Raw genomic sequence first — 17,728 nt, 5'->3', positions numbered from 1 at the left:
TAAGTCAGAATTCGGCTCAGGCTGCTGAGTTAATTGCTTTGACGAGAGCGTGTGTGTTGTCTAAAGATAAACGGGTGAATGTGTTTACAGATAGCCAGTATGCGTTTGGTGTGGCACATAGTTTTGGACGATTGTGGAGAGAGAGAGGATTCCTTACGTCACATGGTACGAAGATTCAACATGGACAGCTTGTAAATGATCTTTTAGATGCACTCACATTGCCTAAACAGGTGGCCATAATCAAATGTAGCGCACATCAGAAAGTAACGGACGATGTGGGTCGTGGAAATGCGTTTGCGGATGAGACTGCTAAGGAGACTGCCCGGAACCTTAGCACTCGAATGTATGTGACGAGTTCGGTTAGGTGGCCTGCAGAATCAAGTATGTGTGAAAACACTATCGAGAGTGTGAAAGCAATTCAGAATGAGGCCACCGAGACTGAAAAGGCGAAGTGGAAAGAAAGTACGGGAAAGTTGGATGCGAATGGTTGTTGGACTGATTTATCGGAACAGAAAAGATGGATGTTGCCTGATGCATATGTGCTGGCTGTTGTGACTATGGCACATGGGTTAGCACATATTAGCGCGAAAGGTATCTGTAAATTGCTGTTTCCTGTGTGGAAGAATGATGGTATTACGAAATGTGCTGAACGCTTGGTTAAGAATTGTATGGTGTGTTTGATGCACAATCCTGGTAAGGGCACTCCCACTCCACCTGGCCATTTTGCCCCTCCTGCGTACCCTTTCGAAGTTATCCAGTTGGACTTTATCCACATGGAGAGATGTAATAATTTGAAGTATGTGCTGGTTGTGGTGTGTGCATTTTCTAGGTGGATTGAGGCCTACCCCCTTAAGGATAATACGGCTTTATCCACGGCAAAAATTTTACTCAAAGAGTATTTTTCCCGCTATGGAATGCCTCGGGTTGTGTGGTCAGACAACGGAAGTGAGTTTGTGGGGAGTGTGATGAAGAGTGTGTGCAAGGGCCTTGGAATTAATCAGAAATTCCATAGTGCCAATCATCCTCAGTCAGCTGGTTTGGTTGAAGGGTACAATGGCACCCTTAAACTAAAACTAGCAAAAATTCAGGCTACGACAGGTCTTTCGTGGCCTGACGCTTTACCCTTAGCATTACTGTCAACAAGGGCAACTGTACACTCCCGAGTAGGGCTCAGTCCCTATGAAATAGTGTTCGGTCGTCCTGCCAATGTTTGGGGGGTCCCTAGACCGGGTGCCTTTTGTGAACTTGAGTATCCAATGTTGATTGATTATCTTTATGACTTGACTGCTAAACTGAGGTTAATTCACCAACAGGTTCACGAAGCATTGCCGACGCAGACGGAGGGTCCAGGCCACCAGCTCCAGCCCGGAGATTGGGTGGTAACGCGAAATTTTTCGCGCAAGAACAATTTGGATCCCAGGTTCACTGGACCCTATCAGGTCCTCCTTGCCACGAGAACTGCAGTTCGTCTTGAGGGGCGGAAAAATTGGGTGCATGCCACCCATACCAAGAAAGTCCCCATTCCGTTGCCAGCAGACTCGAGGGTGAGGAAAGGCATTGCATCAACTGAAACCGAAAGATTGTCGGCGTTTGTACCTTTCAGCGACACACAACCTGTCGGAGAATCCTCAGTGCAGCAAAAAGGCATTATTGAACACTTGTCATCAGAAGACTCAAGACCAGAACATTCAGCTGATCAACAGGGCGTTGTCCCTTCAACAGATCTTTTGTTTAACGAACAGACACGTCCTGGGAAAACCCGATATTTTTTGAGATCCAGCACTAAAGACTAATTAAAAAACCCGTTCTGTCCCTTGACAAATGCATTATCCCGTTTTCCATGATCAGTTTGAACACTCATTCTATTGTAATTATTTTGTACATATTCATTGAGCTTTGTTCCTTACATTTTTGCTTCCACAGCTGAGAGACATTGTTTTCATATATATATATTTGTGAAATAAAGACCGTAGGGCCGCGCGTGTACTTCCTCCTGGTTAGTAGGTCTTGACGCTAGGTTAAAGACCGTCGGTTCCTGGGAACTCCTAGGAATTGACTATTACTACACAGAACGAAGTGCGTCAAGAAACGTTGCGGACGGTCATAGGAAATAGCATTTTCAAAGCTGATGGACTTGGAAAGAGCTCAAGCACAAAGATTCAAGCTGCAGCAACTCAGTCGTACCAAATGTTTTGTGTTCCAAATATTCGTACTGTTTGTGACTGTTTCTGCGTTATTGGCGGGTGGAGTGTATTACACAATGTCTTACTTCTTGCCTTCTACTATACCTACTCTTACCCCTGACCTTAAACTCACCTCCACTGTTTCTCCTCATTCTTTTCACATCTTACCTGAACACGAGCAGGCTAGACGTGCAGAATTCCGCAACAATTCCTTTATTCAGCTCCTTCATCAGCATCAGTTAGTGGTTAACACTACTAATTGTTGGGTGTGTGGGTTGATGCCACATACTACGGATAAGGGAATTCCATATCTGGTGTTACCGTATAGCTCCCAAGGGTCTGCTCGAGCATTTCAAACAATGTTTCGAAGCGCACTGGGTTTCCACCCCATTCGAGAACCACGTTCCCCCTACTCTGGTCCTACCTCGTACCAAAAATCTTTGTCTATAGCAATAGAGGATTTAGATAGCGATATCTATGATCCCTCGCTTATCCCTGAAGAAGAGGTACAAGCCTATAGGGTCCTAAGTAGAGGCGAATATAGTGTGTTCACTGGTGAAAAACAGCTTAAAAGCTCGCCTCCGATATGGGTCGTACCCCACATTGGTAATTTTTGTTTAATAGGTCGCGGCCGTAGATCGAAAGCCCGACTTGGAGAGAGTGCTTGCACTGAAAATTATATTCTGCCAATGGTCTCGTCCCCTGTGTTTTTGGCTGCCAAGGGTACATACTTTATTTGTTATGATCGTGCATATGCATGGTTGCCCTCTGACTTCATGGGCTCATGTTTTATCGCAAACTTGTTGCCTCCGACGTTTACTGTAGATGCAGATTATCACAAAACTAGAGTTGTGAGAGGCGTAATTAGCGAAGAGGATACTGCCGGTCAAGAGGCAGGAGACTTTTTCAAGGGTTTCCTCCCATTTTGGGGACCTATGGTTAATAGTAGGAACCTAAGACAGTTGACTCGAGTGGTAGAATCGACAGCTAATATTACTGCCAGTGCCCTTGGTAATATCACCACAGAACTTCAGGCGGATAGACTTATGACGTTACAAAACCGTATGGTTTTAGATGTGATCTTAGCAGATCGAGGTGGGGTATGTAAGGTGATCCATTCGAGCTGCTGTATTTTCATTCCTGATAACGCTCCGACTGTCTATCAAGCCATCTCGAAGTTGCATAAGATCTCTGAATCCATACACGTGGATGTAGGGGATTGGACGCTACTTGGATGGTTTTGGGGCCTGATGTCGACTTGGGGTTGGAAAATTCTGACGATCATTGGAGTCGTTGTAGCGTTCCTGTTCACGTGTTGCCTTTGCGTGCAGTGCGGTCCTGCCTTATGTGGCCTCTGTGCTACAACGTGTATAAGACAGCCACCTGTTACCAAAGGGTCTCGGTTGGACAGAGCTATGCTACAGCAACATCTCGAGGGTCTGATGAATATCGAATATGATTCCGACTAGTGCTTGCCTACATGAGGGCAAAAGGAGCGTCTGAGGTTCCGTGACAATTTTTAGTGATGTTTTCGACTCGCACGAATATGGTCGAGTCTGGTATCTAAGAACCGCAAATGACGAGTTTAGTTTGTGTGCGCAGTTTCGCTGTGCTAACTTAAACCGTTCGTTTGATATGTGGGTTTTTCATCTGTACCCACGGGTTCCATCTTAGATACGGCATCCATTTTGTCTCTTGCCCTCAAGTAGCCAGCGAACGGACACTGTCCGCTTCGTCACCCTGGGACTCTCAGGATATTTGTGGAAGACACATGTACTTTGTAAATATCTTTTACGATGAGGGGGATGATACTGTAAGGCAGATGGCCCCGCTCGAGGCTCATCTTGTCGTCCGGTTTATTGTCTCAGCCGTGCATCTCATTAGGCACGTCCCTTTGATGCCTGTATCTCGTGTTTCCCGATACCTCCCCTTTCACACTCTTTTCAATCCCCCACTGTCTCCATCTTCCTCTGCACCTGTCTTTGTCCCTATTTCGATCTGTTTTACTGCCGATTGGAATTCACTAATGTTGGGAAGATGGGTTTTTACAGTTGGGAACCGCCAAATGTTTCCGCACTTATGTTCCGGACCTTATGTGTACCAAAGTGACCAAAGCGACCCCTCTGGGGGATAATTATGGGAACCAGGTTGTAAACTTTTGTGTACCATGTTGTCCTATGAGTTAATTTTGTATAAAAGGAGCGATCCACAGAACCAATTTGAAGCAGTCTCCCCAAGTTGCACGTGTTGTACTTGTCGTGACTTCTGTGTTCCCTGCAGTAATAAACCTTGAATCTTTGACGCCGAAGGAAGTGTCCCGTGTCTCTGTAGTTTGTGCGCCGAAACAGGTATCCCATGAAGGTTATAGGTGTTGTTCCCTGGCACCGCTGGTACTGTTAAAAAGTCCAGTCCTTCAAGCGTTGAGGATAGGATTTGCATTTGCGCAGTACCACAGCGACAACTGGTTGCACTACAATCCCTGCATTTAGATAATCACGTGTTTGGGGATTATTGTTTCCGAGTTTTATTTGATTTTTTCTCCTAAAAGTGTCATATTTGAATTACGTACCCCTGTTGCAGCTCTTGCACCTAGGTCTCCTGTGTTGCATGTGTCTCTGAGCGTCCTGCCAAAATGGAGTCTGCCTTTAATTTCTATGGTCTGGTTAGATACAGTATGTGGGAGTTGGTGGGGTTCTGTGAGGAGAGAGACATAGCAGTGAATGGGTCAGACACCACGTCAAAACTTCGGGAAAACCGGATCCAATGGCAAAAGGACGAATGGGAACGTGAGAGCAATGAGGAGATGAGGACCCTGGCCGCACACTAAGAGGGTGGTGGGTCTGAGGGGGGCCCTGTGGAGTCTGAAGGGGAGGAAGAAAATGACAGCACAAGGACGCTAGTAGAAAGTGAGGACCCCATAGATAGGGAGTCTCTAGCTGGGTCCAGTGTCGGGGGCAGTGCCCCATCCCTTTCCCTATCCCCAGAGGAGTGGGTAGATAGGAAGGAAGAAATGGATCATCAGCTGGCTTTGGAGAAGCTCAGGTTAGAGCATGCCAAGGAGATAGCGCAGCTTAGGGTGGAGGAGAAAAAACTAGAGACTGAAAGGGTCTTAGCGCAGGAGAAGATGGCGGAGGCTGAGAGGGCCTTCACCAGGGAGAGATTAGCTCTGGAGGGTAGATTATCCCGAGGGCAGCTGTGGTTTTCCTGATTCACCAGTGAGGGTGGGATCCAGTGGTGGCAGCGATATGGAGTCCAGTGCAGGAAACCCCATTCCCAGTTCCCAAAGTATAGTACCTTGTTCCCAAGAAGAGGAGTACAGGTTTAAGTTCAGGGGCAGTAAGAAAACTGTCTCACCAGTCTTGGGGGGAGTTTGCGGATGAATGTTATGATGCACTGGTTGATTGGGCGACGGTTTACCCGGAACATGATTTTGAGGGACTGATCAATATAATTATCAAAGAGCACATGCTCAGACATTGTTTGCCGGGGTTGTGCCAACACCTGTTGGAGTGTGAGTCCATTAATCCTTGGGAACTTGCACAGGAGGAAGACTTCTGGGTAAGGGCCCGAAGTTCTGCCAAGGCATTGGAGAGTTATTCCAAAAGTAGTGGCTTGCGTATCTTCCCGTCCTGTGTGGGGGAAGAGGTTCAGTGTAAACCCAGCTAGGTCCCAGTGTAGTGGGAGGGGTGTAGGGGCTCACATCCTGTCTCAGTGGAGTAGGAGTGAGTGTGGGACTGTGTGTCCCCAGTTGCCCGAAACCCAGTCTCAGGTCCTGGAGGGATCCCTAAGGGAACACCAGGTTGAGGACCTAGGCTGTACTAGGAAGCCATTTGAGGGGGATCTCCTAGTGTCAGGAGACCCTGGAGCGTCTGTAAACGGAGCTCCATTGGTTCTCGTGTCTGGCAGTCCCGCTCCAGTTGGGAGGGTGCAGAAGTCTGGATTGAGGGTTGAGAAAAGGATGTGTTCTCCAGTGGAAGAACCAGTGGGTCAGGGGCCAGTCAAAAGGGCTGAGTAACCGATGAATGGCAATGGTGACACCACTACTGTCCCGGGGGATCTTCACGTGCTGTCAGATGAACAGGGGTCGGGAGATCTGCGCCAGGCAGATTTTCACATGACACATGAGTCATGTTTTACCCTCATGGGGTTGAGGCTGTGTGCATCCCCAGAAGTCCTTGCGTACACAACAAGTGTTCAACCGCAGGGGTTGGTCCCTGGGTTGGGAGAACAGGTTCAGGATCTGCCTGACCTGGAGGGAGGGACATCTGTAACCAGTGTCCTGACCAGTTTGGCTTCCAGGGGTACCGCTTCAGGTGGGAGGGTGCAGAACTCTGGAAGGGGGTGCAGAGGGAGGGAGCCCTCACCTCTGACCCCGGTGCAACCTGAGGGTTTAGACCATAGGTTGGGAGACCAGTTGCTGTAGAGAGTTCCTGAGCTGGTGGGAGAGTTGTGTTTTAAGGGTACCTCTCAAAGGAGCAGAGTGCGGAACCCTAGGAGGAGAGGTATGGGGAGAAGAGCCTCGCCAGTGACTTCTGGTCAGTCTGAGGGTGCGGGCCCTAGGCTGGAGGATCAGTGGCTGTCCAGAACTGCCCTGATGAGGGGAAGAGTGGAGAATGGCTACTATGTGCCAGGGGTAACTACCCCCACTCTTTGGATGGGCAAGGACCAGTGGCATCTGGGTGGTCTGGGGCCTGGTCCTGGCCGCGGACAGCTGTGGAGTACCAGTGCGGTAGCCTAGTTGGTCGTGAAAGCTTTTACAAAGAGTACCACATGGGTTCACAGTGGCGTAGAACAGGTTGGTGTCCTAAGGCTAACTGAAACAAATTCGATCCTTCATGAGTGACTTCCAAGGTATATCATCGGTAAGCACGTAAGCCCTGTAGAGATGAGATAAATGCCGGCGTAGAATGTAGAGTTCTGACGTACACGCAGTGTAATCAAGACGTGTTCAACTACTATCCATGTGTGGCTTGGTTATTGGCGAGTACTTGGGCTGGAAGGAAGCTATAACTGGTGACAAGATAAGGGAGACAAAGCACGTACACTGAAAGCGCTCTTCCAGAAAGTTTGCTGTGGGCCAGCACACTGCTCGTGCGTGCCACGTGTGCCTCAGTTTAAGTGCCGAATCGATGCTGGCACTGGTGGAGTCTCAGCGCAGTGCCAGCCTGCTTAAAATGCTTAAAGATAATGACAGCGATACTGAAAGTCTACATATCGCTGGACAGGAACTGAATGAAACAGCTTCTAATGGAATATATGGCGACATTACGCAAATTAATACTATTATGCTATGCGGAGTAAGAAAACTAAAGGTGGACAAGGAAAGCACACAGAAATAGTTCAGTACACATTACACTGAAATTCACATGCTATGAAGCCGAGATTAACCAAGTGTTTGGGAAAAAATATTTAAGCACACAATCTACCAACGTTATCTGCTTTCATGTACTTGTAAAGTACAAAGATTTATCTCCTTCCCGAAACCATCAACAAATCATTGTCTCTCAACATGCTGGAGAGCAGTCCCAGAAAGAGGGCCGGGTTGGGTTTGCCGAGTTTCCCCAGACGAAGCGGCCCACCACCAAAGCTGCTGCATAAGGGGCCCAGAACAACTCCTTAGAAAGCCATAACATACACAGCTCCGATGGAGATCCAGGACGAGATCCAAGCTCCAAAAGTCATTGAGGCTGACCCCGAAGCCAGCACATCACGAGGCGCTAGAGAAACTCTGTCTGATCAAGTTCCACAGAAGGTGCCTGAGAGACCACTACTGTCCTCTAATGTATACACGGCTACTGCATTCTTAAAACCGCCAACTGCGTTTGATATTGCAAAAAAACAGAATATTGGCGATAGATGGATGGATAGAGACTTTTGAAGAGTTTATAGATGCAATAGATGAAAAGGAGTATAAAGTTCTCAACCACAAAGAAACCCCTGCAACTATCATGTTTGGAAGAGTCATGACAACCAAGCTTTCCAAATGGGAGGAGCTGGGTGTGACAGGGGATATATCTGCATTCATCTGCATGCTGATAGTCTTCTTGGGCTGGGGGAGAGGTGATTCACACTTTCATTTGAATGGGTTGTGTCCTGCCCTCACTCAAAGGGCTGATTTACCCCCTACAGATCGTCCGGAGCCAGGAATGGGCTGCAAGGGACTGTTGCACACTTCTGAGGGTTCATTTGAAAACACCCGTTCATCAAAGACATTTTTGAGTATATGTACTGGAGCTCTGATCCCATGTTTTTAGACGCTGCTTGGGACTTGTAGACAGACACTGTTGGCTCTACAAACTGCTCATTGCCATGAGGACTGCTGTGCTGTCAGGAGCAACCACCATTACGACTAACTGCCTTGTTGTGTTGGCCTGCTGCTGCTGGGCTGCAGAAGGGACTGCCAATTTGCAACCTAACTGTATGTGCTGTCTGCTGTCTGCCACCTCATTTTGTGCCCCGAAGTGCTCTCCAAGGGCTTGTTTGCTTGCCCCCTGTTCTTTCGAGATCTCAGCGCCATCAAAGACCTTGTTGCCTCTTTTCTCCAAGACTTCTGCTGGGTGAGCCCATTTTACAAGGGCTAGCATGTTGCACAGTTGTACCGGTTGCAGGATCGCAGGGCACGGCATCTCTGGCGGGGATCGCTGTTAAACTGTACTGGGAGAGCCGGTTAAAAAAGCTAGCACTGGGCATGTGGTCTGGGAAAATAGAGGAGGGACTCACGATAACTGTGTGGTGGCCATTTTGGATTGGGAATCGGGTACCTAGGACACAGTGGCCATCTTGGAGTGGAGAAATAAGAGGTTGTGAAGTGGTAGTGGTGGTGACGTGAGTTACAGTGAAAAATTCAAAAATGTATTAACAATGTACATTCAAATTGGCAATTCAACTATTAGGAAATGGAGACAGATGATCGCATTGAGAGAATATTTTCTATCCATAGATGGAGACAGAACATTTCTTTGACACAGTGATTTCTAACCAGACATATCGTGGGGATGTTTGCACATTCAGTTAGAGGAGTGTTGTCCAATCCTCAAGGCGGTTGAGTCCCATGCGGATACTGTTAGTCCTTAGTATCCAATGGAGCTCCTCCTTGTTTAGAAGTTGTGACACATCCGCAACACGTGGTGGTGGTTTGATCTGTGTGATAATTGTCCAAGTCAAGTCTCTTTCATTGTGTGCCTTTTCCATAAAGTGTTCCACCAAGGGGGCGTTTTCCGTGTTGCATCTTATTCTGCTCCGGTGCTGCCCAATGTGAAGCTTTATTTTCTGGGTGGTTTGACCTATATATATTTTCATACATGGGCAAAAGATTGCATACACCACATTTGATGAATTACAATTAGTAAATTGTTTTCTTTCGAACTTGATTGAGTCAAATGAAAAGGTTTTGCCTTCAATAGTGGAGTCACAGGCTACACAGTTGCCACATTTCGTGTGGCCAGTTAGTGCGGGTAGTCCCCATACATCATTTAATGTAACTTTGGGTGTGGGTTGTGGGAGGGACGCTCGTACCAGGTGGTCTTTGATATTTTTGGCCCGTTTAAAAGCGAACATGGGGCGTTCTAATTGTAGTTCCCCTGCATTCAGTACTGGCCAGTGCTTCAGTATGCTGTTCCTTACAGAGTTTGAGGCTGGTGAGAAAGTAGTTACGCAAATGAGTCTGTCTTGGATCTTTTTGGGCTTGGGCTTCTAGCAAGTACCCTCTGTTCCTGAGTTTATTGCTGAGAATGTTAGCCTTCTTAAAATAATCTTCCTTAAAGTAACAATTCCTTCGGATACGCAGGAACTGAGAGTAAGGTTGGGAGTCTCTCAAGGCACGGGGATGATGGCTGTTGTAGGTTAACAGATTATTACGCTCAGTCAGTTTACGATGGAGAGTAGTGGTCAGGCGGCAATCTGTGTGTTTAATGTCAAGATCAAGGAATGGTATCGAGTCTTTACTCATGGAGAGCGTGTATTTTAGCCCACCACTGTTGTTGAGCCAGTGTAGTAGGTGGATGAGATAATCTGTAGAATCTATCCATAGTAGAAAGATATCGTCTATGTACCGTTTCCACAGGGCTATGCCACTGTCGAAAGGATTCGAGGGGTCAGGATACATGATGTTTCGATGTGGTCCATGTGCAGAATGGCCAGGTTGGGAGCAAAAATAGCTCCCATAGAAGTTCCACGTACCTGGCCATAGAATTGTCCCTCAAAAAGAAAGAAATTCTTAGTTAAACACATTTCCAGTAGTTGCAAAATGAATAGTGAGGGGTTATTATGTGGGCGCGGTCGTGTATTCAGAACTTTTTCAATTACCCGAAGAGACTCAAATTGAGGGATGTTGGTATATAATGACTCCACATCCAGCGTGCACATGGTGCTGGGTGTGGGGTCAAACGGATGGTCCTCAATCATGTTTATCATGGACATGCTGTCTTTTATGTAGCATAGGGTGTCCGGGACAAACTGTTTAATGAAGAAGTCAATGTAATGTCCGAGGGGCTCTAACACGGAGCCACACCCCGAGACAATCGGACGACCAGGTGGACTGTCGGAATTTTAATGAATTTTGGGGAGGCAGTAAATCACCTGTATTCTGGGGGCTCTTGTGTTATGGAATTCATGTTCCTTTTTGGATAGATATCCTGATTCGAGTGCCTCGTTAGTGACATCATGAATCATCTTTTGTATTTCCTCTGTCGGGTTGCTTGGAAGTTTACAGTAATGTTTGGTGTTCTTGAGCTGACGGAAGATTTCGTTCCGGTAGTTGTCTAGTTCTTGGATCACAATTCCACCCCCCTTGTCAGCCGCTTTAATAACAAGGGATGGGTTGTTTTTAAGAGATGCAAGGGCGTTTTTGCCATTCATGGAAATGTTATATGGAATGAATGATTTCTGTTTTTCCAGGGTGGTGAAGTCATTCAGAACCAGTTTCTCGAAGGTGGGAATTTCAGGTGGAATCATTCCTCCAGTGGGAGAAAATTTCGAGGGTGGTTTGAAGGGAGTGTTGGCATGCTTCAAGTGTGATGGGTTCAGAAGAAAAAAGCTGTGAAGCCTGATTTTTCTGAAAAATCTAAGTAGCTCGGTTTGGGTATCAAGGTAGTTCGGGCGAATGGTAGGAACAAATGAGAGTCCTTTGTTGAGCAGTGACATTTCACCACTGGACAGTGTGTGCTGGGTAAGATTGAAAATAGGGAGAAGTGCATTATCTTGTTCAGTTATATTACTGAGACTGACAGGTTCATTGGTTACCATCGGTAGTGTTGCCGATGGGTAAAGCGTTCGCCTGGGGGGTTGGGAGGGTTTGGCCATCTCTGTGGTTGTTTTCCTCTCCCGACTCCTAGAGGTTCGTGCTGGACTCTGCCTCGGCCTAAAAAATTCCTGTGGGAAGGGCCTGGGCTATCGCTCTGGTCAGATGAATCTACCGAGCTATCAGAGAGTCCCACAAAGTTTTGGCGTCGGCTGAACCGATCCCAGGGTCTTTGGTTCTGAGGTCCACTGTAGGAGCGGTTGATGTAATAGTCTTTACTGAGGTATGGATATGTTCTCTCTTGGGAGAAGCTTTTAATATCCTTTTGAACTTTTATAGTTTTTTTATTGAGTTCAAATTTATGGAAGTCCTCAATAGTTTTCTGTATTTGTTCAAGAAGTTTTTTGGCCTCAGTGTTAGTGGTTTTATCCTTGAGTTGTTTCTCAAGTTCGCGTATTTCAGTAATTACTTTTTGTAGCTCTTCTGTGGCAATATCAATACCCAGCAATGTTGTAAACGTATCTAGGACCCTAATTAAATATTTCCGATTCATGCCCTTATGTGGTTATAACAAATAATATCCTTATAAAGGCATAAGAATCATATCCATATTTAGCCATAGCCAATGCAGTCCAAATACGGCAAGGCTACTCCCATAGACTCCTAGAAAGTACAACGCGTTCTATAAACAAACCAAGCCTCCAGCAGCCCGGGAATTCCCCCTGCTTTTGTTTTGATTTGTGCAAGAACTCCTGGAGTCCAGAAAGAACTGTAAGTTCTTAGTGACGTCTTATGTCCAACCTTACGTCAAACTCTGCACCTTTCAGGTATAAATATACCAGCATTTGCCTTAAGCAAACACACGGTGGTTTGGAGCAGAGCGGGTATCTACTTGCCCGACGCCCAGCTGATGCGAGTGCTGAAGGAAGCCGACCCTCCCATTTGACTCACTGAGAGAGGCGCTGTCTTTTCTCCTGCCGAGAAATTTAGCTCCAGTGTTTCCAGTCACCCTTGCGGGTTGCTGGGAGATCGAGTCCTGAGAAAGAGATACTAGACCTCCTTCATTCTATAAACAAGGTACGGAGCTGATTAGATCCTTAGAGAATTCTTGATGCAGATTCTTGGCAAAACTATCTTAACTTACTTACTCCTTCCCACGTATTAGGCTTAGGTCAGGTACACCGAGGTAGGCGTATTTTAGAAACACCAGTTGAGCACGTTTAGTCAACCTTTTATCATTGTATGTAATTTATGCATTTTATCCATTTTAAGTATCATATGGCTCAGAAACCATATCAATGCTTTTACAGTATTATTTCATAATACTCTTTTTACTGAACGCACTTTACTTTATGAAAAGTATTGCAATTGTGGCAATTCATTTCTCTTGCATGAGAAAGAAGACTGCTCAATAAATAACACCTTGTATTGAAAACGCCTGTCTCTCTATTTCTCTGCACTCTGGTGAAACTAAGCATGCACGATTGACTGAATGAAATAGCTGTCTATTGTTTTCACACGATTCTGGAGATATACTCCTTATTCTGGAGGGAGCAAAGTTGTCATGTGTATGCGGTTGTCAGAAACTAATCCCTTCTTGTCTATTCAGGAAAGTTAACTCCTCCTGTTCACCCGAGAAAGTTTCTAGTGACCTCCGAGCTAGCTGGCATTCATAATTAAGTCTAACATATTCAATAGAGACCTAGTCGACCTCAGTCCTACGTCTAAACTATCATTTATGTTATTCCAATGCGCAGAGCCTATTGGGAATATAGGAACTACACTACAGCACCATCCAGTGCCGGGAGCATGTTGTGCTGATATAGCTGAAGCCGTTAAGGTATTTCGAGTTATCTGTGAAGACACCCAGAATATTGCGAACTTGCAGGCCAACTGGGATGGTATTAGCCTTTAGGTAATCTGTCAAGAGTTTTATCAGGAGAGATAGTCTTATTTCTTTTTTTATTATTTTTTTTAGTTCTTCAACCAGTGAGGTACATGGGTTCGTTTGGGGTATCTACTGAGTCTGTCAGAAGGGAGGGGCCCTCTAGGATTTTGTTAATATAGTCAAGAGTGTAAAGAGGTGGGTGGTCAGACATGCCTAGCCTAAGCAACAAGAAACGCAAGAGTGTGTGTGAAGGGCGGAAGGAGGGAACAAAAGGGTGGTGCTGGGAAAAACCCCTTGAGACAGGGGTGAGGATTCACAATCCCTTGCAATCGTGGGATTGCGCTACATATAGTTATGAGAAACAAGGGTCCCAAAGGTAGTACACTAGGGACCTTGGGCGTTAACTTATTACAAAAAACAGTGGACCCTAGTAGTTTGGGGGATCAAGGTAAGGATAGACACAAACTGAATAGTATATATTGCTCCCTTCTGCACAAGGTAAAACTTTGTGCATTACAGGACAGTGCACCATGGGCCTACAGTGCAGCGCTCTGACCAGGGGAGTGCCTTTGTGCATTCTAGGGAAGTGCTCCATATTTTACAAACCAGCATGTGGTGAGCATTTTTTCTCCAGTGAGCACAGCGTTGTTTCCCCTGGAGGCATTACCATAGAAACAAACACGTCCTTGAGCCAGCGTGCTCACTGCAGCTGAATTGTATTGTGAACCTCACCCCCGGAGTCTGGCAAGATATCGCCATCGTCAGATGCCACCAAGAACAAACTAGTGTGGCCCCTCTGGTCGTGGTCCTGAAGACTTGTACTGCTCTGAGGTGGTACAGTGCAGAGTCTAAGGCTGCAGAGCTACTGGAGCTGCACAAAGCCTTCAAGGCAGGCCTTTCAACGGCACGTTGTTCTGTAACATTTGGCGGGCCTGCATTCTGAGGCAAATTCCAGCCGGCCTCGCCCTCTGGTTTTAACGTGTATACGGCACGAAGCTCACAACATCGGGTCCCACTCCCGAGACATGACAACATTTTTAGCAAGTTACAGATGCCCTGAGGACAGTGACCCTGCACCCACAAAGGTACTGTGAGGTGGGTTGGGTCCAGAAGAGTGGTAAAGCCGCCCTGCTCTCCTTCACAGCATTGTCTCTGCTCTGGAGATGACCTCAAGAATGGCGCAGGCCGTCCATAGAGGAGAACAGCTGTAAGACTCAAGCTCAGTTACTGTTTAGCGTTTAGTAGGTGCTCCTGCGCCCTAAGTTTTGTTTCTAAATGCAGTCACTTCAACCACGTTTACTACAGTTACCATATGACGTGTAATAGGAGCACAGGTTCGCTGTGACCTATGTTTTCATAGTAATGTGTGTTTTTCTCTGTCAAACCTGTCTTATTTGCACTAAGGGTGTGATTTAAGTCATTATGGTCTTGTTTGATGTACAATATAGAATCTATTTTTACTTAATCCTGCGTGGATTCCCTTTTGTGGTTTACTCACTGTGTTGCTGCGCGAGTGTGTTGCTCAAATGCTTTGCACATTGCCTCTTTAAACTAGCCTGACTGCTCTGCCCCAAGCTACCAGAGGGTGAGCGCAGGTTATCTTAGGTGTGTATCTGGCTTACCCTGACTAGAGTGGTGGATTCTGCCTGGCTTAGGTGCCTACCCTAGCCAACCAGAAACCCCATGTCGAACTGTGGTTCTTGTGAATCACTTGATTTCCCAGCATGCTCCTGCTGCAGGACCAGGTCAACACACTTTGTGTAGGAGGACTAGCCTCCATTTGTGTCTCAAAGGGAAGTGTGACTCTTCTTCTTAGAACATACATTGTTTTCTCTGCATTGTAACTGTTCACCTCTCCATATTATAACAATGCAGCTTTTTCAAGAAATATTTTCTTCATGCAATTTTCAATGTTTTTCTATTTTGCAGAACAACAATCACATCTAGAAAATATGAATGGGAAAGAAAGCCATAAAGGTTCCGGAGGCAAGATTAATTTTACTCAACATTTCTACTTAAATAAACGTCACAGAATGCACAGGAGGGAGAGATGCTTTGCTTGTAATGTGTGTGACAAAGGATTTATCAATGAGACACTTCTTGTGAGGCACAAAAAAGGACACACCAGCCTCAGGCCATATCCCTGCGAAACATGTAAAAAGTGTTTCACTCAAAAGGCAACTTTTTTACAGCATCAAAGAACACACACTGGAGAGAGGCCGTATCACTGCACTGTGTGTTCCAAGCGCTTTGCTCAAAAGAAAGGCCTTGTACGGCATCAAAGCGTACACACAGGAGAGAGACCTCATCAAAGCGTACACTCAGGAGAGATGCCTCATCAAAGCGTACACACAGGAGAGATGCCTCATCACTGTACAGTGTGTTCCAAGCGCTTTTCTCAGAAGGCAACCCTTGTACGGCATCAACGCGTTCACACAGGAGAGAGACCTTATCACTGTACTGTATGTGCAAAGAGCTTCACTCAAAAGCAAATTCTCCATGAGCATCAACGCACACACACAGGAGAAAAGCATTATCATTGCACCATGTGTGAGAAGAGCTTCAATCAAAAGGCAAATCTACCTCAGCACCAAAGAAAACACACAGGGGAGAAACCTTATCATTGCACTGTGTGTTCAAAGTGCTTTTCTCGGAAGGCAACCCTTGTGTTGCATCAAAGAACACACACAGGAGAGAAGCCGTATCACTGCACTGTGTGTTCAAAGCACTTTGCTTATAAGGAAAGCCTTGTGGTGCATCAAAGAACACACACTGGAGAGAAGCCGTATCACTGCACTGTGTGTTCAAAGCGCTTTTCTCAGAAGGCACACCTTGTGTTGCATCAAAGAACACACACAGGAGATAAGCCGTATCACTGCACTGTGTGTTCAAAGCACTTTGCTTATAAGGAAAGCCTTGTAGAGCATCAACGCATACACACAGGAGAAAAGCCTTATCGCTGCACCTTGTGTGAGAAGAGCTTCAAGCGAAGGACAACTCTACTAAAGCACAAACTAATACACACCAGAGAGAGACCTCATCACTTCACCATGTGTGAGAAGAGCTTCAATCAAAAGGCAGATCTACTACAGCACCAAACAAAACACACCAGGGAGAAACCTTATCATTGCACTGTGTGTTCAAAGCGCTTTTCGCAAAAGGGAGGCCTCGTACGGCATCAAAGAGCACACACAGGAGAGTGGCCTTATCACTGCACTGAGTGTTCCCAGCGCTTTGCTTATAAGGGAACACACACAGGAGAAAAGCCTTTGCGCTGTACTGTGTGCGAGAAGAGCTTCAATCAAAAGGCAAATCTACAAACGCACCAACTAATCTAATTTCTTTATAAATGTGCTGAGCGTTTCTCACTGCTAGTTGATTCTATTGTACCAATCGAATATAGGATTCATTTACCACCTCTCTCATGCATTACATGAGGGCACAGCCTCAACGCTCTCACACTGCCTTACAAAACACACACTAAACTACTACTTACACGTCACAACAACTTTGAGCTCCCAGCTAGGGCTCTCAGCACAGCCCCCTATTTGCAGATGCCAAAGTCCTAACAAATCGAAGCCCGTAGCCCCTCTGCAGCGCACAGAGGTACTCGCCTCATGGAACGGACTTGCTTCCATCTTCAGCCCAGGTGCTGTTCGCTCTTTGTGGTGCGTGATTAACGTTGGAGCTGCAGAAAGAAACGTGGGCTCTTTTCCCTTCCCATCATACCTTTTACCACATATGTTTAAGAGTTAGTAGTTGAACTGTGTTTATTGCAGATGTATGTAGACATCTTTTCCTAAATAAATCCTGCTGTATCTTTCATTTCAATGGGTTCGAGTCAGCATTTTGTTCATTTAAGATCCCCTCCTATAGGGCGCACATTTCTTTTTTTGTCGCTCTGTAAGCTCTACAGCACTCAGGCTTCGGTAGTGAAGAGTGCTGCCGCAACCAACTGGAAAGCAGCGAACCCACCAAGCAGCTCCGTATCTATGTGTGCCGCCAGGTATAACTTGATTTACCTCTTGTAAGGAGTTAGTACTGTGTCCAGACTGATTTTTTTTATTTATTTTTTTCATCCCAGCCCTTTTTTGCTTTCCTCATTCGAAGAATGCAAAATACAACAAGACTTAGGGCAGGATGTACTAGCATCAGGAATACCGATTCCTAATTGTGATTGTCTCTGAGTTGTAATTTGGAAATCGGAATTCCTAATGTATGAAACTCTTTTGAGTTTCATTAGCGATTGCTAGCGAGATTCAAATAGACCTACCTCATGCATATTATTGTGGTAGGTCGCAATTTGAGACCCATTAGGAATCATAGCCATCACAGAGATGGCAGCCTGCTGAGGACAGCAGACCACCATGTATATGATTGGTTTTTAATAAAGCAGTCTGTTTTTTTTTTTATGCAGCC

General features: G+C 46.0%; 1 protein-coding gene across 2 annotated transcripts in view; it reads left to right on the top strand.

Moving 5' to 3' along the window:
- The window catches only part of LOC144822093 (uncharacterized), a 438,381-nt gene extending 421,264 nt beyond the window's left edge, over window positions 1-17,117 (top strand). For both annotated transcript variants that reach the window (XM_078679337.1, XM_078679251.1), the window contains exon 3: window positions 15,239-17,117. In XM_078679337.1, coding sequence (XP_078535463.1) covers window positions 15,239-16,647 — 1,409 coding nt within the window. In that variant the 3' untranslated portion in view covers window positions 16,648-17,117. The remainder of the gene's footprint in view (window positions 1-15,238) is intronic.
- The last annotated feature ends 611 nt before the right edge of the window (window positions 17,118-17,728 follow it).

This window comes from Lissotriton helveticus, chromosome 1_1 (genome assembly GCF_964261635.1).
Source record: "Lissotriton helveticus chromosome 1_1, aLisHel1.1, whole genome shotgun sequence".
Taxonomy (NCBI): domain Eukaryota; kingdom Metazoa; phylum Chordata; class Amphibia; order Caudata; family Salamandridae; genus Lissotriton; species Lissotriton helveticus.
This window is presented reverse-complemented; position numbering and strand designations above follow the sequence as displayed.